The sequence below is a fragment of the Lycium barbarum genome, chromosome 10 (genome assembly GCF_019175385.1).
Source record: "Lycium barbarum isolate Lr01 chromosome 10, ASM1917538v2, whole genome shotgun sequence".
Lineage (NCBI taxonomy): Eukaryota > Viridiplantae > Streptophyta > Magnoliopsida > Solanales > Solanaceae > Lycium > Lycium barbarum.
The window spans coordinates 116,266,388-116,291,579 of NC_083346.1; the positions used below are offsets into that span (position 1 = coordinate 116,266,388).

A 25,192-nucleotide genomic window follows, 5' to 3' on the forward strand; every position below is an offset into this window, starting at 1 on the left:
TAGACATGAAATTATATCTGCCCTCATAGTGTTTCAACTTCTCAAGTATATGGAACTAGAGAGCTTTCTGAAAACCAAGTGCATGTGTAAGTATATATGATTGGTGTCTCAAGAATTGAAGCTTATAGATTCACATGGTAATCTTAAATTCATATGCAATAACAATATTAAATTTAGGTAATTCCCGTAAACATATATATTGTAATTTAGATCCGTTGGATGGAAAAATTCTGTAACATTACAACTAAGAGGTAACTCTGGTTGTGATCACCCTTTAAAAATAAAATTAAAAACTCTCTGGTTGTAAAAATTTATTATTTGAATATTATATATAACAAAGTTAAATTAAGTAATCATATTTATATTGATGTATGTAATCATCTTATCTAGAAGTCTAATTAGTTAGGCATGAGACAAACATATATATTTATGTTGGATTTACGACAAGTTTCTTTACGTGTAAATCTGATTCTTTTCTTGAGCCAAACACGTAAAAAAATATATATATAATGGATGGCGGTGAGATTTGTATACAAGACTTAATTATATCAATTCTAATGTTTTACCTCTAACATGAAATTTTCCGACGCGAATTCAAATTAATAAGACTCAAATGAATACTGGACATCAAACGGAAAAAAAAAAAAAGAAGAAGAAGAAGAAACTAAATTCATTATCAATCCTTCATGAGGTGGGTCCCCTGAAAAGAGGATCTTCAACAACAAATTCAATCTTTAATGGCATGTTCATATTTTCAGTATTCCGAATCCGCGACTTAAGTAGCACAAAAAATAAAAAGTTGAACCAAACTAGTACAAAAAAAAAAAAAAAACATAAGTAGTATTCACGCACGAAATTCGTGCGTGAAAGGACCAAACTGCAAAATTACAGATGAGGCCTTTCACGCACGAAATTCGTGTGTGAATGGGTCAACATATATTGACCCCATCTTCCCCACCAGCGACTGCTCCCTTCCCCACCCCCATTAAACCCCGTTCCAGTGGTCCCACCCCCCTTAAAACGATAATTTCGTGTTATTTTTCAATCCAAAACTCAATATTATTGGTATATTGAAGTGTAGGAACAAGTTTCTAAGGTTGGATTTCGGAATAGAGCGGCGTATAACATATTTCAAAAACTCAAAAAAAGCTTCAATCTAGGTATTTCACTATGAATTTTCTATTACATTGTTAAATATATTATTATCCTAAGCATGATCATTGTATAACTGTGGTGCATTACCCTTTTTTTTTTTTTTTTTTTTTTTTTTGCGTTTTTGGGCAGTCCGTGCACTGTTGGGACTGCCCATTTTTTCATTTTTTTTATTTGTTTATCTATTGTTAATTAGTTAATTATTTATTGCTTGTTTATTTAGTATTTGTTAATTGTTGGATTAGCGACTTAAGTATTTGTTAATTGTTGGATTAGCGACTTAAGTATTTATCAATTGTTAGACTGGCTAATTATTTATTTTGTTTTTGTTAAGCCAATTGTTTATTTGTTAATAATTTCTTAATTGTTTCATCAGTTAATTAATTGTTTATTTGTTAAATATACGATAATAATTTATTAATTTTTTGATTAGTTACTTAATTGTTTATTTATTAAATATGTGATAATAACTTGTTAATTATTTGATTAGTTAGTTATTTGTTTATTTATTAATTATTTATACTAATTGTATGCTAACTAATTGTTAATTATTTGACTTATCTTTATATTTTAGGAATGAAAACCGTTAGTTTAGGATTCTTAACCCGTAGCTTAGGATTGAAAACCCTTAATATAATTTTCTACAAAAGATTACATAACTAATATTACTTGTTAATGATTTATTTAAAATACGTAAAACAGATGGGTCACCACAATCTTTAATAAAATATTCGATAAAAGATTACATAACTAATACTAATACTACTTGTTAATGATTTATTTAAAATGCGTAAACTAGATGGATCACCACCCTCTTGATCCGAGGCCCTTCGACCGAGAGTTACTGTATCTTCAGCCCGAGCATAGGTCGCAACATATATGGACATCCGACCTGCAGCCTGAGTCTCAGGTCCGTACCCGGTTAGGGGACTCAGCATGGGAGATCTTAGCTGCTCGCCCACCACATCCTCGTGTCCTGGATATACTACGTCGGGGCGGTATCTACCGGTGCGTCGAAGTTGGTCGGGTACAGCACGATAGGTCGCTAGTGACGGCATTGATTGAGAGGTGGCGACCGGAGACGCACACATTTCATCTCCGCACCGGTGAGGCTACCATTACCCTTCAGGATGTGGAGGTCATTTATGGGCTACAGGTTGATGGACGCCCATTGTATATTGAGGAGCCTCCTGTGCTGCCGCCTTACCGGGGTGAGTTGATTAGGCTCACCGGTTTCACGGCTCTGGATGGTCATATTTCCGGCCAGAGTCGGCTTTTGTTGTCGGCCCTTTACGCTCACTTGCGCCTCACAGACATGCAGCATCCGATTGGAGAGGACACGTCTCAGGCTGATGTTGATCGACGTGCGCGTCTATACCTACTCATCATATTCGGGGCCATCCTATTCCCGAACACTTCGGGTTCGCATATGAGCTTGAGGTATCTTCGGTATATCGACGATCTCGCCGAGATAGGATGTTTTAGTTGGGGCGCTGCTGTGCTGGGCTGCATGTATCGAGGATTATGCCGATGTTCTATGGGCACGAGGGTAGAGGTCCCTGCATTTTGCTCGCTTCTTCAGGTAATATATTTAAGTGTGTGTAATTATACACAAAATATATTTATTTAAAACGACGACTGATAATTTTTTTTTTAATTGACTATATTAGATATGGGTGTGGACTAGGTTGAGACCTTTTCAGCCCATACCAGCTGACCCTCCCGCTGACTATCTTACTGTCTCGATGCCATACGCGCGGAGATGGTCGTGAGGCGTACGCCGACGTGTGGAGACGCACCACAGCCTTCTCCCGTTTAGGGATCAGCTAGACCGCATGACGGCGCAGACGGTATGTTCATATTTTGGATTCACACGCTAGACCACATAACTACTATTTTAGTCTTTTGTTGTTAACTAGTTCAATTCTTTTTACAGGCTTTTATATGGACGCCGTATGATCATATTTTGGATGAGCTGCCGGCGTTTTGTAGGGCTGGTCAGCACATGTGGATGTCGCGGTGTCCATTGATACATATGGATATCGTTGAGTATCACGCGCCCGACCGCGTGTTACGGCAGTTTGGGTATGTACAGAATATACCCGTGGCTACGGTTTAGGAGCATGACCACTATGCGAGGGACGAGCGTGCGGGCGTCGATGATGCATGGCGACTCCATATGCAGCAGCAGGTCCAGAGTTGGGATGTGAGGATGGCGAGCCTAGCGGTGGTCGGACATGACACTCCCATCCATGTGTACATGGAGTGGTACATGCGGATCACTCGCATCATTATTGGCAACCCCTCTAGGCGTCGTCCAGATGGCCTGGGATATGTAGCTCTCGCAGGAGCGTACGAGGCGCTGGTAAGTTTTATTAGTCTTAAACTTAAACCATCGTCTTATGTACTACTTTACAAATTTATTCAATTGTTAATATTGACAAACATATGCAGGTACGGACCGTTCAGACGATGCGCTATGAGAGCACTGCCCGTACGGAGTCCCCCGAGACGGCGGAGTACGCAGCACGGATGATTGAGCTTGCCGAGACTGGTATGAGACAGGCACATGACTTTGAGCGTCTCCATGAGCGTGTTCCCCGTGCCCCACCTGGGGCAGCAGGTAGCCGTGGTCGCCGAGGAGCTGGTGGCCGTCGCAGAGGTGCTAGGGCTGGCAAAGGTGATGACGCTCCGTCGACAGATATCCCATCGACTTCTCATTCCCGGCCGTCGACTTCACAGACACCTCTGTATACGCCGGACCTTTTTTCAGGTTATGTGCCCTGGCCTTCACTTTCAGATCCACCAGTTCGTGATCCACAGGGTGAGCGGCCTGTTCGTGATCTACAGGGTGGCCTACATTTGCAGTTCGACGACTCCATGTTCGAGGACTTCGTGTTTGATGTGGCACCATCTGCATCTCCTGCTCCAGCGGCCGCTCAGGAGCCCTCTCACCAGGCATCTATGGAGGCCGTCGACACACAGGTTTGACTTTTACAATAAAGTGAAAATAATTTATTAATTATTTTTTATTTTAGTTCCGTTTTAGAATACATCAAATCCAAATTATTTATATATTATTTCAGGTTCATTGTTCTACGCATGTGGGTCCACAAGAGCGACCCATCCAGGAGACTACCTCATATTCACCACCACACCTATCTCAGGAGCCTACTCAGGCGCCCGTTGACACACAGGTTCTGTTAAATAAATAACGTTAATGTATTCAATATAAATAATAAATGGTACTAATTATTATATACTTTTCAGGTTCATCCTTCGGCGCCTGAGGTGGCGACTCCCGACGAGGTAGAGTTCGAGATACCAGACCTAACTCAGCCTGAGGTTCTGAGTGTGCCAGTGGGACCAGATCCCAAGAAGAAGCACGTTCTAGTCAAGGGAGCACGTGCCAGGTAAAGAGATGATGATCATGACTTGGAGCGCCCTGTTATTAAGAGGAAAAAAGGCGATGGAGACGATGACGAGGGCGGTGGGGATGGTATGAGTCTTAGGCCTAGGGATAGTCTCCGGCATACTACATGTGGGACCCATCCTCGATAGTGTATATACATTAGTGTTGTAAAATTTATCGTAAATAACATATTTGTTTTTGCATATTTAGTCTTTATTATTGTTTCATATCGTAAATTGAAAGTGCAGCAACTACCACATAAACCCTAAAATCTGTGCGTGAAATGACGTTATACCCATTCACGCACGAATTTCGTGCGTGAAAGGCCTCATCTGCAATTGTGCAGTTTGGTCCTTTCACGCACGAATTTCGTGCGTGAATACTACTTATGTTTTTTCTTTTTTTTATACTAGTTTGGTTCAACTTTTTATTTTTTGTGCTACTTAAGTCGCGGATTCCAGTATTCCAGACCAGCTAGCACTCTTTGTGAGTAGTTAGGGACATTTACGGTCCCAATAATAAATAGTACAATTTTACTAGTGAAAGCAATTAAAATACATATTTATTATTGTACTCGACGGATTTTCATGTCTTAAAATATTTTTATATCAACATATCATTAATTAAAAATAGTACTAAATACTACTTCTCCTTCTAAACAAGGCTCAAAATTCCATCATTCATTCGATCTTATTCTTTTAAAATTATAAAATCAGAAAGGATAAAAAAAAACTAGTGCATGTTATCTAACAACATCCTTACTTTGCAAAATCAGAAAACCAAATAGCTTCTTTTATTGCTTCTTATTTGAACATAAATATATACCTGCAATCCTGCATGAGTCATGTCAGAATAAATTACTAAGGAAAACGACCAATCCAACTCCAGAACAAATACAAACACAAACATAAAAAATGCTGCAGAGCGTCCGCTCTAAAAAGCTGCCTTTGGGTGGTCATGATGCCGGTGGTGGTGGTGACATAATAGGATTCCAACGAATTTTCGTATTAGGATTTGGTGGTGACGGTGTTGGTACTCTTCCTCCACCATTATTCCTGTCTAAACTTCTTAGCTCTCTAGCCATCTTGTGTTGAGAATTAAACATTTCCTTGTAAGAAAATTGCTGTAATGTCATTGCTTCCACATAAAGGCTGCTGGAAGATTTATCCACCATGAATAATTCATGGATGAACAAAGATATTAGTAGACATGAAATAATATTTGGCCTCATTGTTTCGAATATTGTATTGAAATATGGAACTAGGTTTTTATGAAATCTAAAGTGAGAATTATTGTGAATTTATAAAGGAATGCCCTGTTGCTCACTTTTTAGCCATTTATAAGTTTACTACAACTTGCGAATATATAATAGTCAAAATACCGCGTTAACAAATTTCTTGATTTTTGCCTTGTAATTTACTTATTAGTCACCGAATCTTGTTTGTGATAGTTGGTTTCACACCGTAATATATAGATGGACAAAAATACCAAAAGATTGACAATCAAGAGGGCCGGGGTGGGGGGGGGGGGGGGGGGGTTGTCTTTTGAACAACTTGATGAACTAAGATCAGAAATATCACATGGCAGAGTTACACGTAAAAATAAGTTAATTAATTAAATTAAATTTGACTCTGGTACTATTTGAAATAATATCATCTCTTGATACTAATCCCGTCTCTAACTTCCCGAATAATACATCTTTGAACTTTGGATAATTAATTCATTTTGGACCATAAAAAGTGCTAAAATTTCATTTATATTGAAATGGAGAGAATATAATTTTTTATTGAGTAAATATTTGATAAATTGGCACCTTGTATGCGTTTTTTTTTTCTTCTTTCTTCACTAGTTTAATTTTTCTATTAGTCTAGATTCGTTATTAGATTAAGAGTTCAAATTATTATACGTTGTAAAATGACACTGACCTAACAAAGGAGATAAAGTCAACTTTGTTGTAACAAAGTTTGGAACTTCTAATCTTGCAGCATAAGTTGAATTTTGTGCTAGTAAAGCCATTAAAAGGCAGAGTTATTCTAAGAAAGTGGACTTTGATATCCCCAAATAAAAAGGGGAAAATAAATGAGTGATTTGCACAAATGGATAAAATGAACTTTCCTTCTTTTAGGATTTAAAAGTATTGAGAACTCCTTTTCTCTGAATCGGACTATAGGAGCATGTTGTGGAGATTAAAAGAAGAAAGCAAGATTGGAACAATTTTCTCTGTATTCCATTCGATGAAACTGTGCACAATTTATACAAAACAAAGGATAAGAATTCCTAACAAACTATTCACAGCTGTCCCTATTTTATTTGTCTAGCTAAAGAGAATTCCTAACAAACTATTCACAGCTGTCCCTATTCTATTTGTCTAGCTAAATACTGACCATGGGAAATAATCATTATTTACAATCTGACAAATGAAAATAGATGCAAAAATAAAAGAATGGCACATGATGTGCACATGTGTTGTTCTAGAATAATCTTCACTTGTTTCCTTTAGATGCTTCCACGTATGAGCTTCACTGGTCCCCAGGATCAACTTTACCCTTCTTGTTTGTATCAAATTCAAAACTAGAACTTGTGGGAAAATGATCATTTGCTCTTTTCTCTTCTTCCTTGTTCATCAATGGCGAAATAGTTGTGAAATTAGCAGTAATGTCAACACCCCCCCTCAAGTTGGAGGGTGCGGTGAGTACTCCCAACTTGCCCAAAATGGAATGATGAAGAGGTCCGGGAAGAGATTTGGTAAATAAATCCGCCAATTGAGAAGCCGATGGAACGAAGGAGAGGGATATGAGACCGGCAAGAAACTGTTGGCGAACGAAGTGACAATCAATGTCGACATGCTTCGTTCGTTCGTGGAAGACTGGGTTCTTTGCGATGTGAATCGCGGCTTGAGAATCTGAGTGTAAAGGAACTGGGAGTGCAACAGGGACAGTAAGATCGTCGAGCAGACGCACCAACCAAGTAATTTCTGCGACAACTCGTCGCATTGAACGATATTCGGCCTCAGCCGAGCTCAACGAAACAGATGTTTGCTTCTTCGATTTCCAACAAATTGGGGAAGAACCAAGAGAGATGTAGAAACCAGAGACAGATCGACGAGAATCCGGACAACGACCCCAATCGGAGTCACAAAAGGCAAGTATTTGAAAAGAGGGGGAAGAGGACATATAAAGGCCCAAGTTTGGGTTTTGGAGCAAATATCGCAATACCCGAAAAGCAGCATCCATGTGGGGTTGTCGTGGGTGTTGCATAAATTGACTCAAATGCTGAACGGTGAAGGCGAGGTCTGGTCTCGTATGAGTTAAGTAGTTGAGTTTTCCAACGAGGCGACGATACAAAGTAGGGTCGGAGATGGGAAGACCAACATCAGCATAAAGCTTGGCAGCGGAATCAAGAGGGGAATTGACAGGTAGAAGATCCAAGGCCCCAAATTCACTAAGTAGTTCAATGGTGAATTTTCTTTGGCATAAAATCAAGCCCTGATCTTCACGGAGGACTTCCATGCCCAGGAAAAAATGTAAGTCCCCCAAATCCTTAATGCGAAATTCTGTATCAAGAAATAGCTTTAAAGAATTGAGTTCATTGATGTCATTTCCCGTCAAAACTATATCGTCCACATAGACTGCGAGGATAGAAACAGAGGATCCTGATCTCTTAAAAAATAATGAATGATCATTGGAGGAATGAGAGTACCCTTTAAAACTCAAAGCAGCCTGTAGTTTAGCATACCATTGACGTGAGGCTTGACGCAATCCATAAAGAGATTTGCGAAGCCGACAAACCTTGTTGGAGGTAGGTGGGGTGAATCCAGCAGGGAACTTCATGTAGACCTCCTCCTCGAGATCTCCATGTAAGAAAGCGTTATTGACATCCAATTGGTATAGTACCCACCCTTTCTTGACAGCGACTGCAAGGAGACATCGAATTGTTGTCATCTTGACCACTGGGGAATAGGTTTCTGTGAAATCGATGCCTTCCCTTTGAATATCACCCCGAACAACTAAGCGAGCCTTAAGCCTTTCAATAGAACCATCGGAACGATGTTTAACTTTGTACACCCATTTGCAAGGTAAAGCCTTGTGACCATCAGGTAAATCAACAATTTCCCAAGTCCCATTAAGTACAAGAGCTTCATATTCTTGGGTCATAGCCTGCTGCCAACCAGGATGCAAGGCTGCCTGATTATAATTGGTAGGTTCTTGAACAAGCGGAAGAGAATTAAGTAACTGTTGATTTGGTGAAGATAAGGCAGAAAAAGAAAAGGATTGTGGGGATAGGATAGAATCAAAACATGGTGTAGTAACATCAGTAAAATTAACCATACTGCAAATATAGTCCGTTAAGTAACCGGGGGTTTTGTGGGATCGACTAGACTGTCTCAAAGGTTGAGACTGAGTAGAAAGGTCAGGTGGAGGAATAACAGGGGAAACTGGATGGTGTGGGGACAATGAGGGTGCAGGACTGTTGGGATCAGGATGATCCGAGGAAGAAAAACCATCTGGAGGAGGATGGAAGGATGGTAGAAGAGGGGTAGAAAAATCAGGTATTATATTAGGAGGAGAAGGAAAATAGGAAGTGGAACTAGGTGTGAGAGAGGTAGAAGTAAAGGGATATTGAGTTTCATGAAAGATAACATTTCTAGAAACAAACACCCTTTTGGTTGAAAGACTTAGTAACTTGTATCCTTTCTTTCCATGAGGATACCCAATGAAAGCACATGCCTCAGCCCTTGGAGAAAACTTAGCTCTGTTGACAGTTGAAGTAGAAGCATAGGTTAGACATCCAAAACACCTAAGGTTCTGGTAACTAGGTGCTGTCCCAAACAATTTCTCATAGGGAGTCTTGAAACCAATGACCTTAGAGGGGAACCTATTGATCAAACAAGTAGCTGTCAATACACATTCTCCCCAATAGGCAATGGGTAAATGAGATTGAAATAAGAGAGCCCTTGAAGTTTCTAATAAATGCTTGTGTTTACGCTCCACCACTCCATTTTGTTGGGGTGTTTCAACACAAGTGGTTTGATGCATGATTCCTTGAGATGAAAGAAATTGAGATTGTGTTGTCCCCGTTCCCAATTCAAATGCATTATCCGATCTTATGGTCTTGACTTTTGTATCAAAGTGTCTTTCCACCATAGCTAAGAAGGACTTTAGAACATCAAATGCATTGGACTTAGTAGATAAAAGATATGTCCAGGTCCCTCTACTATAATCATCAACAATTGTAAGAAAATACTTGAACCCATTATAGGTTGGGGTTGAGTAAAGACCCCAAGTATCAATATGTATTAATTCAAATATATGAGTAGTAGAAATTGAGCTGGTGGGAAAGGGCAATTTATGCTGTCTAGCCAAAGGACAAACAGAACAAGGAGTAGAAAACTGAGAACACACATTGATAGGAATTGAACTTATGTTTTTCATATTATAAAGAGGCAAATGGCCCAACCTATAATGCCATAACTTTGTGGTTACATCAGGAACTGTAGAATTAGAAGCTAAAACAGTAGCTACTTCACTAGATTTAACAGAAGTACTAGACAAAGAACCTGGAACAACATCAGGTTTTACATTAGAAACTAAGCCTGAAACAACCTCAGGACAAGCAACATTAGAAATTGAAATAAGGCTGCTAGCTAAGCCTGGAACAACATCAGGACTATTGATATTAGAAACTGAAAGAAGACTGCTAGTAACTTGGCTTGTAGGCTGCTGAGAACTAGAAGTAAGTGGACTGGACTGGAAAATGTATAAGCCTTTCTTTGCTTCACCAATTTCCAGAGGGCTCCTCAGTGAAGGGCCCTGTAACATGCAAACATCAGGAGAGAAAATGAGTGAACATCTAAACTGTTTGCAAAATTTTTGAACTGAGAGAAGATTAAACTTAAATGAAGGCACATACAAGACTTGATTTAAAACAAGAGTAGGAAGAAGAGTGACAGTTCCTATATGAGTTACTTTTACTCTAAAAGAATTAGGAAGATTGACCATTAGAGGTACTGATAATGGCCTTAAATGATGCAACATAGACTTGTTATAACACATATGTTTTGTTGCTCCACTGTCCAGAATCCAAGAAAATTCATCTAGGTGTTTAATTGGAGCTGTGCAATTGTGAGAATAAGAAATACCAGCACAATTAGCATTGATTTTCCCATCAGTAGTAGTTGAACCGTGCTGGTCAAAACTAACTTGTTGCAGTAGCTGCATCAGTTGTGCAATTGGATTTTGTAGGATTCCCTTTCCTGCTTGTTGTTCATTGGTTAAAACTGCATTTCCGCTAACAGGCACCTGAAATTGCTTCTTCTTGGTGAACTTAAAGTCTGCTGGATATCCATGCAACCTATAGCATTTTTCTACACTATGACGGGGCCTCTTGCAATAGGTACACACAAGTGAATTTCTTTTGTTGTCATAAAACCCCCACTGTCCTTTGTTGTCACCTGTGTTAATCCTGTTGTTTTGATAACTTTGTCCAGCAGCTATGAAAGAAGCAGAATCAGTTGGATAGGGTGGAGTGTGTTGGATCTCAGCTTGTTTTTCATCCTAAACAACAAGTGAGTAGGCATGGCCAATAGATGGGAGAGGAGTGGTCATCAAAATATTTCTCCTCACTCCCAGATATGATTCATTCAAACCCATTAAAAATTGCAATAGTCTTTCATCGTCTTGTGCCTTATTAGTCTTAGTTTTTCCACCACACTTACAATCACAAACACAAGAGGAGAATGTATTCATTGCATCAAGTTCATCCCAAATACACTTTAGTTTGTTGAAATAACTGGTTACACTCATGTTACCCTGAACTAAAGTATTTAAATCTTTTTGCAGTTGAAAAAGTTTAGCTCCATTGGCTTGTCCATACCTAGATTCCAAATCGTCCCAAAGAAGTTTGGCATTTTCTGAGTAAAGGACACTCTCACCTATGTCCTTAGAAAGAGAATTTAGCAACCAAGAGAGAACCATATGGTTGCACCTGGTCCATGACTTGAGTGAGGATGAATCTGCTGCTGGTTCAGGAAGAGAGCCATCAATAAAACCTGTCTTATTTTTCGCAGACAATGCTATTAACATGGATCTCCTCCATCCTCCATATCCCTTTCCATTAAAGGGTGAAACCACAAGAGTCAGACCTGGTGCATCTGATGGATGGAGGTAATAGGGGTGATTGGAGTCGATAGCTTGTTCCTTCATAGTTTGAACAGCAGCAACAGCAGCAGTGTTCTCAGTTGGATCTACCATAACTGAGATGGAAAGAAAGAGGAAAAGAAGGCAAGTGAAGGGAGAAAAAGAGAATGAAGAACAGAAAAATTTATTCCTGCTTTGATACCATGTGGAGATTAAAAGAAGAAAGCAAGATTGGAACAATTTTCTCTGTATTCCATTCGATGAAACTGTGCACAATTTATACAAAACAAAAGATAAGAATTCCTAACAAACTATTCACAGCTGTCCCTATTTTATTTGTCTAGCTAAATACTGACCATGGGAAATAATCATTATTTACAATCTGACAAATGAAAATAGATGCAAAAATAAAAGAATGGCACATGATGTGCACATGTGTTGTTCTAGAATAATCTTCACTTGTTTCCTTTAGATTCTTCCACGTATGAGCTTCACTGGTCCCCAGGATCAACTTTACCCTTCTTGTTTGTATCAAATTCAAAACCAGAACTTGTGGGAAAATGATCATTTGCTCTTTTCTCTTCTTCCTTGTTCATCAATGGCGAAATAGTTGTGAAATTAGCAGTAATGTCAACACATGTATAGAATTTACTCTTTTGATGTATCTTGAGGGGACACATATGAGAGGAATCACCCTCTATTTTTTGAAAGCTTAAGTGAAAGCTTAAGTGAAATCTTACTTGAACTACAATTGGAGCATGTTCCAATTAAGTAGGTACAGGGAGCTATTTACTCCTCTGTTTTAATCATTTTTTATCAATGGAAAGACATCCACTCTTGGAGTGGATGAGTCAAATTAAAAAAAAAAAAAAAAAAAAAAAGAAGGAACGTGCCATCTTGAACCAGTTAAAAGGCCCCGTTTGGACATGGTTTGATACCATGGTTTGAAACCATGTTTGGACATACAAGTTGAACATTTTAAGTTGTATTTTTTCTTATAGACATAAAAACCTCACAAATTGTGAAAACTATCAAAACATTCTCAATTCTTATATAATCCTACCAAATGAGCAAATCATAGTTTATAACAAAATTAGTACACTACTAGAAGGCCTTTCTAAAAAATGCAACATCAATTAATCAAACTTTAGTTCAATAAAAACGAAAATTTAACATGAATAGTAATGTAACTACTCTTTAATATAATCTTCCCACATAAATTAAAGGTTGGTAGACATAAATAAAGGTTGGTGGAAGTTATTGAGATTGGTAAATGATTGATGGGGGTAATTGTTAAAAATATCTACCAACTTATGGGTCTTTTTTTTACAAAATATAAACTTATGGGTTAAATTTTATATTTTAAAAAGTTGAAACCATGGTTTCAAACCCCAAATCATGCCTTTTTGGATGATTTGGGGTTTCAAACCATGGCTCCAAACGTATGCCCAAACGTTGGTTTGAAACCATGGGTCGGCCAAACGCCTACTAAATTTGCGTAGTAAAATTCTGACGGAACACCATGTTTTCAAATTAGCGGGTAAAACTTGTCTATTCACAATAATTATTGGGTTTTCTGGTCAAATTCTTGTTAATTGCTAGAATTCTTGACGGATAATTTGTGTTCAAATCCTGACGGATCGCCAAAGTATGACCATAATATTGAAAAAATGTCAAAATTCGCTACAACAAATTCTGACGAGTCACCATAACTTGTATTAAGATTTCACCAATGCGTTTTTGCTTCAACGTTGTCCAAATCAACTCCGAATTGGATATGCAATCAATAACTCATCGAGTTCTCTTCATATTCATTTGTTTTCTAGGTACCTAAATCTTTTCCAAGATTTATTAAGTGTTATGTCATAGGATTTATTAAGTGTTATGTCATGGGGTTCTTCTAGAACACTTGCTTCATTTATATGACCATCTTGATCATTTACTCCATTAGATGAGGAGGGATTATAGATGTAACATGAAATGAATTGTCTCATCCATTAGATTTTTAAATAAGATGATTACAAATTTTAGTAATTAATATGATGTCTTGATTTGACATTTTGATATCTAATTAATAAAATATTCATTATTCTCATCGTCTTTTGTGTCATTCATGCTACTTAATCTTGTTGTTCCCTGATATAAAAAATGTTTGATTAAATACTCGGTTAGTTTCTTCTCTATTCCTGCGACTCCCCTTATTAAGCCAACTTTATTATTCACCACAATCTTTAAATCAATCGGGTGAAAGGGCATGAAATTTTGTTGTTATCATTCTCCTTTGTTATTACACACACACAAATACACTAAACATTCTTTAACCATGATTCCATGACCATTATGGAAAATGCTAATTAAGCTATTGATGGGATTTGAACCCCCACTTCAACTTTGAAAGACATCTAACTTACCAAGTGAGATAATCCTCAAACCCAAGTGAAAAGTTTAAAACAGAATCCTATGAATTTATTAATTATTAAATCAGAAGATGAACTAGCCTCTCAAACTCGATTTTTGCACAAATTTACGCGGTTTAGTCAGTAAAACCTGTAAATCTTCTCACAGCTACAACATTATGATGTGGTGATGGCGGTGTCGGGGTGCCTCCGCCCTTTTTTCCTGTATAAACTTTTTAGCTCTTCGGCAGCCTTGAGTTGAGAAAATAACATTAATTCCTTGTAGGAAAAATATTGCAAGGATGACCGTAACGCTTCTACTGAAGACTGGAAAACTTGTCCACCATCACTAATTCATGGGTGAGCAAGGATATATCAGTAGACATTATGAAACCTGCTGGCCTTATTCTGTCAAATTCTCAAGTATATATGGAACTACGATTTTTCTAAAATTTAAGTGACTATTATGATTGATGTCTCAAGAGAACAAAGGGATATAATTTCAGGCAATTTAAGGAATGTCCCTTTGCGCATTTTTTTAGCCATTTTAATTAGTTATCCGTTTAAGTAATAAATACCGTCGGTGTCAATGTAAATAATTTTTTTATATAATCAAGTCGTCTTTATCTATAAAAGCAGATTAACATATGTTATTTTCAAGATTTCAAATGTCATATTTTAAGAAGGCTTACGTAGATATTCTTTCTATTTGATTATTCCAGACTTCCAGTTCCCACTTGTTGAATATCTTCATGGACGACTAATAATAAAACATTTTTGATACTAGCCTTATCACTTTCCTGAATTAATCAAATGCTTTAGTCACGTCCCATGACTTCTATTAGCAACTCGATTTTGAAAGGTTGACGGTTTGACTCGGAAGTCTTTGTCAATCTGCTTATTCGTTTTTAAGCTCTTTTCTATTTTTTACGGTGTTTAACAAAAATAAAAAATGTCTTTAAACACTTATTTTTAAACAAAAATAAGCCAAAAGTCAAAAGTTGAGTATCCCCAACTTATGACTTTTAGCATTTAGCATATAAGCTATTTTTAAAACGTCAATCCAAACACCCAATCAATATTAAACGGTAGATCCTTTAAAAAAGAAGGAAGAAAAAATTAATAAAAAGATCTTCTAAATGCAGGCTTGTGGTTCTAATTTGAACAACATATTCAAGCTTTCGCCAGATGACTCAAAAGGGAGGTCGAGAGTCTAAAAACTATAACGCTTACAAGTTTTAGATTCGAATCGTGTCAGAAGGTTCAATTTAGAGGATATAAGGCAATTTCTATTAAGATACTCTCTCCGTTTATAAGTGGTTTTTTAGGCTCATGCACGCTCTTTTAGAAATTGCTCACTCCTAGAAAATTAGGAGTGTTTTTACTAAGTTACCCCTAATCAAGTTTTTTAGTTAATGAATCTTAACTATTTAAATAATGGTAATCTTGAAAGAATCTGTCCAAAATCTTTTTAAAATCTTAAAGCACCACTTATTTTTAAAAAAAAAATATATCAAAAATCACTTATTATAAAACGGAGGGAGTAAACCCGTCGTTTAAGTATCTGTAGTTCTCAATCGCTTTTGATGTTACCTGGCTGAAATAAATGTATCATATAATCTATGCTCTGCCGACACTGTTGTTCCCCTTTTTTCTTTTGGGTGGCTAAGCACATTTCGTTTTTATTTTTTTGAAAGAAAAAGAAACAGAACAATCAAATTGCAAAATATTTACACCCTGTTTTATCTCACGTGACCTTGTTTGACTGGAAGTTAAAAGGGAAACAAAAGGCTTTTCAATGTGAAAATTTTAAACATGTCACAATATTTGTGTGAGTAAAAAATCTTGTCATTAGAGCACAAATCTCTATTTTTCGACTGAATTTGAAAAACTTAAATAATAGTGTTTTCACACGGAAAAAATAGGAAATTTTCCAACATTTCAATAGAAACTTGTTTCTACCATGTGTTTTTAATTTCCCAGTGAGCTGATTCGGTGGGAATGAGATGGAAAAATCATGTTTATAGCATAAATTTCCCACTGAACGTGGATGGGAAAACCTCTTGTAAATAAAAAAAAATATTAAGTTAATATTTTTAAATTTAAAAATGAGCATTTTTTAGCAAGACTAAAAAAGATGCTACTCCACTTAAACGCAGTGAATGCTTCACAATAATCTCAAATCAATTCATCCAAACACTTAAAAATGTAAACAAACTGGAAAATAGAACCAACACAAAACCAAAATGTTTTTGAGTCCATATTAATACACTAGCTCCTCAAGCTTGATCTACTTACTTTTTGCATTCTTCTTATCTGGACACAATAATAGCGTCGAGTTCCACATAGGTTAGGGCTTGGATCATTTATCTCCTGATATGGTCGTGGACAAGATCTTTACGTTCTTGAGCTACCTTTAAAGTTAAGTCGAAAGTCCATTTTCTTATCAGCTAGCATGAGTCAAGGTCGATAGTTTGATGGTGCTGATGGAGGTGGTGGTGGACGAGGAGGAGGGGACTTATAATGAATATTCCAATTAGGCTTTGGTGGCGACAGTTTTGGTTTGCTACTTCTTAGCTCTCTAGCCACCTTGACTTGATCAGAAGGTAATTCCTTGTAGGAATAATATTGCAAGGACCTTGCGTCCACCATGACTAATTCATGGATGAGTAAGGATATTAGTAGACATGAAATTAGACCTGCACGCCTCATTTCGACAACCCTAACAATTCACTAGTCGAAGCTTTACCCTGTGCTTTGCCCCGTGTTGCCTTCCTCCAGTTGCCTCCACCCAATAGCTAATAGCTTGGAAAAAACAAATTGATTCAAATATTGTGTAGTATGGAACTAATGAGGCTTTTTGACATCTAAGTGAGAATTAAAGGAATGCCCCTCTAATCATATTTTAGTTTGCTACAATTTGTGAGTATATATTAGCTAGTCTCTGGTACTTCTGGTTCATTTTCCAGATGATTCTTTAATGAAATCGGTCAAAATACCGCGTAAACAAACTTTTCTTTTGACTTGTTATTCACCTTCGTGTCATGGTTGGTTTTTTCTTTTTGTCTGATGTCATTGTAGAGAGGAAGGGGCCCAGAACTAATCGATGGACTAAAGCTATATTTGATTTCCATTTTTTGTTTTTCATATTTAGTGGTTATATATTTAAAAACTATATTTTCAAAAACAAGTTGCAAAAAAATCAGAAATGACATAATATAATTGTAAATTACTTTAAACTTTGATTACTTTAAACTTTAAAGTTAAAATAATATAATTTCTCGATAGTTTAAGCTCTCAGGTAAAATCATACCATTCACTCTTAAGTTTTATAAGCATTTTAAAGCTATTAATATATTAGGAGATAGGAGTATATCATATCTTTTCAAGGAACCTGCTTCTTGAATATTGAGAAAGACCTTAATTTCAACAAAATGCCAATGGCTTCACAGCCAAATAATAGTCAATGTACAAACGCGTTGCTATAAATGTCATGGGACCAGATTAAATTACTCCCTCCATTTTGTTTTATTTGCCGTAGTTTGATTTGGTCGTCGTTTTAATATGAGTCCAACTTCTTAATAATACATTGATGACCTGATCTTTTCATTTTATGTCATAAATAAGACATCTTACTGTAACTCCACGGATCAATAGACAACGTATAGAAAACAGCAAATATAGATGAATGACATAAAAAAAATTGTAATCTTGTATAGCGAATTGGATAACAATAAAATTTGTCTCTCGGTTTTGATATTCAAGAGGGTCATAGGAACCCCCAAGAAAAAAGGTGTGTACTCCACGATTTCACTGTAATTTGAGTGTGTTTTTATGCTTTTCCCCCCTTTTAGTTGATCTTTGAGTTGATTACTTTAAACTTTAAAGTTACACTTGTATTTCAAATATAAGTCTGTAATGCAACAAAACATATGAAAGTATATATCAGAAAAAATAAACATTTTTTTTTGGTGCGGATTGCCCTTCAAACGCGCTGGTCTTTAATTTTTGTCCTTAGTTTAAAAAGTGGCTGAAAATACCCCCGAGATTCTGGGTTCGAATCCTCGCTCAGTGGAAAAAAAAAATTCCCAAGGCAAGGCTTTTTGTGAAACGTCTGCCTTAATTCCTCACATTTGCCCACAATTAGGCCTATTCGGGCAAAAGTTAGGCCTTAAAGCAGAGGTTTGACTTAACTATCTCCGGATAAAAAAAAGGGACAACTACGTATATATACATCTTAAGGAGAAATATTTACGAAACATGACGATAGTTTTATATTTACAAAACATAACATTACAAACCCTATACAAAACATGCTTTTAAAAAAAAATTTAAAAAAAAATAAAAATTAAAAGAAAATTGAAAATATTATTTTATTTTTTTTAATATATTTTTTTTGCTCAAAATTTTATGTATGAAATGTGTATATCTCGCTCAAGGCTTAAAAAGTTGGCTCAAAATTTAGTGTATGAAAACGGTATGAAAAATGTATAAAATGTGTATATCTCATTCAAGGCTTTAAAAATTCGCTCAAAATTGTGTGTAAGAAAACAGTATGAAATTTGTATCTCGCTCAAGTCTTAAAATTTCGCTCACATTTTTGTGTATCAAGTTCATGTTAGATTTCTGTAAAATTAATACAACTATAACAACATTGTATACAACTCTGATACAACATTCAAGACTTAAAATAATCGCTCAAATTTTTGTGTATGAAATATGTATATCTTACTCAAGGCTTGAAAAGTTCGCTCAAATTTTATGTATGAAGTGTGTATATCTCGACCAAGGCTTAAACATGACACTCAAAATTTTATGCATGAGAATTGTATAAATGTGTATATCTCGCTCAAGACTTAGAATTTCATTCATATTTTTTGTATATAATGTTCATATTAAGTTTCTGGAAAATTAATACAACTACAACAACATTGTAACAACTTTCATATAATATTCAAGGCTTAAAGTTTTCGCTCACAATTTTGTGTATGAAAATTATATTAAAAATTTCGCTCATACATACACATTTCATACAACTTTCATACACAAAAATTTGAGGTAATTTTTTAAGCCTTTGAGCAAAAAAAATAAAAATAAAAATTTAAAAATATATAAAATTACATTTTTAAAAAACAAAAAATATATGAAAAATAAGAAAAAATATCGTCACGTTTCGTAAATATTTCTCCTTAACATGTATATATATATATGTAGTTTTTCCTAAAAAAAGTTTCCACTTACCCTTTTTTTCTTGGGTCAAAAAAAATGTTCACTTATCAAATCAAGAAAGATTAACCTTGTTTTTCCATATTTGGTCCTATTAAGTGTTATATGATCAAATCCCAATGCCTATTTAATTAGGGGTAGTTTAGTCAAATTATATATTTTTGTCTAGAAGTTAGTATTTTCTTAAGGGGTATGCAAATGGCTAAGTGAACTCTTTTTTTTTTTTTTTATCTGGAGGGAGTATTGAATGTTTTTCTTTTAATTTGAGACTTTTCTAAATTAGTTAAACTCGGAGCAACTATTCGACACCCAAAAAAAAAAAAAAAAAACACGGTGAGTAGTTTGTGACTTCTCTTTTTTTTTTATTTTTTCATAGTTTGTGACATTTATAGTCCAATAATAAACACGATAAGCTTCAAGTTGTACCTCAACCAATGTTTGTACCTTATCCATTTCAATTTATGTAAATTTTATTTTATTTTTAGTCACTTTTAAAAAGAACAAATGTAGTTCTAATAAGAAACTCTTTATGTTTATGATTTCGTTTAAAACTTCTATAATCGTATAAATAGCATGACATGTTTAAAATTATAAATTTTTAAAGATCTTATAAGCACACAAATTAGCATTTAACGTGTTTAAGACCGGCTACAAATATCAAAAAAGTTCCTTTTCTTTAAACTTCTTGCGCAGTCAATAATAGTGTCACATAAATTGTAATGTTCTTATTTTTATCATGTAATGAGATGATTATTGCTGTTAATTCCATACAATAAAGCCAAATTTTCTTTTTATCTTTTTTCCCTTTGCCGCGTTATTCCTTTTCAATTCATCAATTTGATACTAGTGAAAAATGTCTAGTAATCTGCCATTCAATTCAACATAAACAAGATTAGAAAGCATTGTCGCTTGTCGATGGGAAGGAATTTAATAAAATAAACACGCAAAAATGTCAGCAAAATAAAATTTTACTAATGGAAGCACGTCATAAATACATACTATATGCGCAAACAGACGAGTTTTTATGTCTTCAAATATTTTTAATTATAACAGCATGACATAAATTAGAAATACTATAAATTACTTCTCATTTAAATATGACACAAAGCAACTGCTCAAAATCTCCCCATTCATTCGATCTTATTTATTTTTATATATAAAATAGGGGGAAAAAAAATGAAAACTAGTGCATGTAAAAGTGGACATGTCACCTAACAAAATTCTTTATTTGCAAAATCAGAAAACTAACTAGTTTCTCATGCTCGACCTTTTTCTTTTCTTTTTGGTTCTTATTTGTGCATATACATATACCTTCATGAGTTATATCAGAACAAAGTACTAAAGAAAACGGCTGATCTAACTACAGAACAAATACAAACATAAACATAATTTAAAAAAAAAAAAAAAAAAAAAAAAAAAAAAAAAAACATACCAAACAGTGCGCTCTAAAAAGTTTCCTTTGGATGGTCATGGTGGATAGCTTGTTGCTGATGCTGGCGGAGGTGGTGGTTGTAATGTTGGCTGAACAGGCTTCGAACGAATTCTCGAATTTGGTTTTGGTGGTGGCGGTGTTGGTCGGGACCTTGCTTCCACACAAAGGCTACTAGAAGATTTGTCCACCATGACTAATTCATGGATGAACAAAGATATTAGTAGACATGAAATTATATGTGACTTCATATTGTTCCAAATTCTCAAGTATATGGAACTAATGAGTTTTTTCACATTTAAGTGAGACTTATTGTAAATTAAAGGAATGCCCCTTTACACACTTTTTACCACCATCTTAGTTGATTACAACTTGTGATTATATATTAGCTATTCTAGTTTCTTTAATGGAATCGACATAATACCGCGTTGACAATGTTCTATGCTTCTTTACCTAATCTTGTTAGTCATGGTTGATTTCACAGCGTAATAGATGGACAAAAATTCCAAGAGAGGAATATTAGAACAGTGGGTTTGGTCTTCAACCACCCACTCTTCTAATATAGTTAAAATAATTTTTTTAAACAATTAAGGTGGGGTCCACGTGAAGAATTATGAGACAATTGGGGAAAAAAATTAAGGTGGGTCCATGTGAAGAAGTAGGAGACAATTGCCAAAAACAAAAACATTTAAATAATGATAATAAGTTCAGAAAATGATAAAGGTACGCTTAGAGAAAATTTAAAGAAGAGAAATTCAGGAAAAAGAAATAACGATTTAAATTGAACATAAAAATCGCTAAAGAAGTCATAAAACCAAAAGATTTAAAACTTATACCTTTGGGTAAGGATAAAAATGCACTAATTTTAAACGCATACAGCTCACACAAATAATGAGGAATAACATCAAGAAGACGAAATATAAACGGTCAGGAAATGTATACACATATTTTCTTAAAATGATGAAGTTGGTTTGTACTTAAAAATTTAAGACTACAACAGATGCTAACACATGAAAGCGTTTTTCAGTGTTGTTGAGTAGAAAGACATGAAACTTGGTAGGAGAAGGTATATTTCAAATCTTTCAATTGGAGAACCAAACCAGAAAAGTCATATATGGGAGAAGCAGACTAAGTAAAATAATTTATTGATATTTTTAATTAATTGAATTATAATACTTTCTATAATAAAAATTTCATAATTATATTACTAAAAAGGTACTCTCTCTGTCCTAATTTATGTGACATAGTTTGATTAGACACGAAGTTTAAAAAAGAAAGAAAAAATCTTTGAAACTTGTGGTCTAAAACAAGTCATAGATATTTGTGTGGATTTAAATCATTTCATTAAAGGTAAATGGGGAAGTTTCAAGTTAAATAATTTTTAAACATAAAAATATATATCATTCTTTTTTAGACAGCCTAAAAAATAATATGGTACTATTTTTTGTGTTAGGCGCATGCTAGCACGGGCTTTCATCATCTAGTTTCAAGAGAGGAAGGGGCCTAGACTAACTGATGACCTAGTCAATAAGGTTTTATTTTTGTAAAATTTTCACAATTCGTATAAATACAAGTTATAAATACAAGTTCATTATTTACAATTCGTAGCTGGTTTTTCCTATATTTAGGTCCTGGACGCGTCGCATAAATATAGCCAAAATATAAACTAAATACACGGAACTGTTGAGCAAATAATGCCTCTATTTAAGGGGAAAAAATCTTTTTCAAACTAAACAGAAATCTATTTTTAATGTTCCATAAATCACGCAAATCTTATTCTCTTCCATATCTAATCACATATCTCATTCAACATCTAATCATTCACATAAAATTTGAATTCAAAAACCCTCTTCATATTTTTCCCAAAATATAACTAAAAAAAATATCTTTTTAATGTTCCATAAATCAAGCTTTGCATGATTTGTTCATCAACTGAATTACACGTTTCACCATGTAATTGCAACTTTTTTATTTTTTATATTTTTCTGAACTTTTTAGTTGTTTTTCATATATATTTTAATTGTATTTTGATTATTATGTTCAATATTGCTTATTCTGGTTTCTGTTGACTATATTTAAGATATATTTTTCATATATTTTGACTATATTTAGAAAAATTTCAGAAAAAAAAAAAGTTGCAGTGAAAACGTTACTACCTCCATTATGAACTCAATTATGACTATATTTTGGCTATATTTTTTAATTATATTTTGATTAATATGTTCAATATTACTTATTCTGGTTTCTGTTGACTATATTTCAGATATATTTTTCATATATTTTGACTATATTTTTCAAAATTTCAGAAAAAAAAAATGTTGCAGTGAAAACGTTGTTACCTCAATTATGAACTCAACTTGAATTCGATATTTCAACAGATGAATTCAAATATATATTCGTCGTTTAAAACGCAAAAATAACAGAGAATCTTACATATTTTAGGAAATAGAGTTGAATTTTGGGGGTAAAAGGTTGAAATTAATGAGCAATTAATACAAAGTAAAAAAAAAAAAGTGAAAGAAATCTGAAACTGATTTGAAAAGCACGAAATTAGGGGAGATGGGGAGTTAGAAACGTGTATATTTAGGAAAAGGAGGGAGAGAGAAGTGTGCAGCTAAAAAATAGGGGTGTGGGGAGCGGTAAGTTAATTGATAGAAAAGTGGTTAGCTATAAATTGTAAAAATATAATATTATAGCTACTAAACTTAATTATTAAAAAATATAATTATGTTCCATAAATATGTAACATAGTAAGTTATGCCAAGTAAAAATTACTTTATTTTTTATTTTTTCATGTTTATCACATGCCCAAGTTAAACGTGGAAATAAGTTAATCGACTGAATTAAATTTGACTGTAATGACATATGAAACAATAGAACCTATTGTTATATCTTTACTTTTAGATAAGACCACCCAATTCACACACTTTAGGAGATAAGAGTATATCATTTTATTCAGGGAACCTACCTCTGAATATTGACAAAGACCTCAATTTAAAAACTAGAAAGAGAAAAAAAATGCCAAAGACGTCACACAAAAAGGTGCTGCTATAAAAGTCGTGGGACTAGACGAAATTACTCTCTCTATTTAATTTAATTTATTTCAATTTCAATTTGACTCCACTTTCTTAATTATACTGATATCTTTTCATTTTAAGTCATAAATATTGATACATCTTTAGTTCTTTACCGCAACTCCACGGATTAATAGACAATTTAGAAAACAACGAAAATAGATGAAATGACATCAAACAATTGCAACAATAATTAGCTAGCCGAATAAACGCACCAAATTTCCCTGCAAGAATTCAACGAGCATTATATCTATTTGTCCTTGGAAATAAAGGTGGCAACCGGTTCGGGCTAACCGGTTTTAACCGGTAACCGGACCGGTTAAACCGGAACCGGAACCGGTTAAACCGGAACCGGTAGAACCGGTTAACCGGTTCCGGTTAACCGTGTAATTGTTTACCGGTCCGGTTCTAATATTTTGGAAACCGGTTAAACCGGTAAAATCGGAACCGGACCGGTTTAACCGGTGAAAATTTAAAAAAAAAAAAAAAAAAAAAAAAGGAAAGAGCCGTTGGGCCTTAATGGACCGTTGGCAACGGTCCATTTGCAAAAATGGCCGTTGCCAAACGGTCAGTTTTTTAATTTTTGGCCCCCAAATTTTTATTTTAACACTTTAACCCATTCCCACCCCTATATAAACCCTTCTTCATTTTCATTTTAATTCACATCAATTCACTCTTCTTCATCTTTCTCTCAAATTTCAATCTCTCAATTATAGTTTCTTTGCAATAATTAGCCACAAAGTCTTATTATAGTTTCAACTTTCAATTATTAATTTTGCAATTATAATATTGTTGGTGGAGTTGGTGATTTTGCAACAATCCGAAGTAGCTTTGGTGGATTTGCAATTCTAGCCGCCTTCACTTTGTTGGAAATTAATCCGGCAATTTGGTACCTTCGTTCCAACTCTATCTTTATTTTTCGCAATTTAATTCTAGCAATTTATTTTTCGCAATTTAATTTACGCAATTTAATTCTAGAAATTTAATTTGTTGTAATTTATTTTCTTGTGATTTATTTGATTGTGATTTAAATTAATTCTATTTAATAATGTCAAAGAGATTAAGACGTGGTGCCGGTAGTAGTAGTCGTACTGTTAGGGGTGCGCTTAATGAGGAAACATTTGTGGAAGAAACACCTAATTTAGGTATTAATGTTGGTGGAAATAATTCACTTTTAGGTCATGAGGCAATGCAACAACATTTTACCGACACTTTTAATGAAGACTTAGATGATGATGATGAAACACAACCCCCCGAAAATCCCATAGGAGATACATGTCCTGCACAATCACATACACAAGACAAACCGCCTAGAACTCGCAAGCCAACAGCTAAAGTTTGGAAATTTATGACTAAGAATAGGGAAA

General features: G+C 34.9%; 2 protein-coding genes and 1 long non-coding RNA gene across 4 annotated transcripts; 1 reads left to right on the plus strand and 2 right to left on the minus strand.

The window, feature by feature from the left end:
- The first annotated feature begins 2,826 nt into the window (after window positions 1–2,826).
- LOC132613563 (uncharacterized) lies at window positions 2,827–5,132 on the plus strand. Of its 2 annotated transcripts, XM_060327628.1 has the most exons (3): window positions 2,827–3,002; window positions 3,089–3,517; window positions 3,607–5,132. In XM_060327628.1, the coding sequence occupies exons 2-3, from the start codon at window positions 3,332–3,334 to the stop codon at window positions 4,141–4,143; spliced, it is 723 nt and encodes a 240-aa protein (XP_060183611.1). In that variant the 5' UTR covers window positions 2,827–3,002; window positions 3,089–3,331; the 3' UTR covers window positions 4,144–5,132. The 2 variants fall into 2 exon arrangements, with proteins under 2 accessions (XP_060183611.1, XP_060183612.1); XM_060327629.1 differs by lacking the exon at window positions 2,827–3,002 and having other exon boundaries at window positions 3,020–3,517.
- Window positions 5,133–11,106: 5,974 nt separating this feature from the next.
- Window positions 11,107–11,998, minus strand: LOC132613565 (uncharacterized). The gene has a single exon (XM_060327630.1). The coding sequence runs from the start codon at window positions 11,812–11,814 to the stop codon at window positions 11,119–11,121; it is 696 nt and encodes a 231-aa protein (XP_060183613.1). The 5' UTR covers window positions 11,815–11,998; the 3' UTR covers window positions 11,107–11,118.
- Window positions 11,999–14,144: 2,146 nt separating this feature from the next.
- LOC132613566 (uncharacterized) lies at window positions 14,145–21,249 on the minus strand. Its single transcript, XR_009572004.1, has 2 exons — window positions 20,755–21,249; window positions 14,145–14,445 (listed from the first exon to the last, which is right to left on the minus strand). It is a non-coding gene; the product is annotated as an uncharacterized LOC132613566 (long non-coding RNA).
- Between the last annotated feature and the right edge of the window lie 3,943 nt (window positions 21,250–25,192).

Bases quoted from the DNA above. Each gene is read 5' to 3' on its own strand.
- LOC132613563 (XM_060327628.1), top strand. From the start codon at position 3,332: ATGCAGCAGCAGGTCCAGAGTTGGGATGTGAGGATGGCGAGCCTAGCG. The intron at 3,518-3,606 runs GTAAGTTTTATT...AAACATATGCAG, and splicing joins CAGGAGCGTACGAGGCGCTG to GTACGGACCGTTCAGACGAT.
- LOC132613565 (XM_060327630.1), bottom strand. From the start codon at position 11,814: ATGGTAGATCCAACTGAGAACACTGCTGCTGTTGCTGCTGTTCAAACT.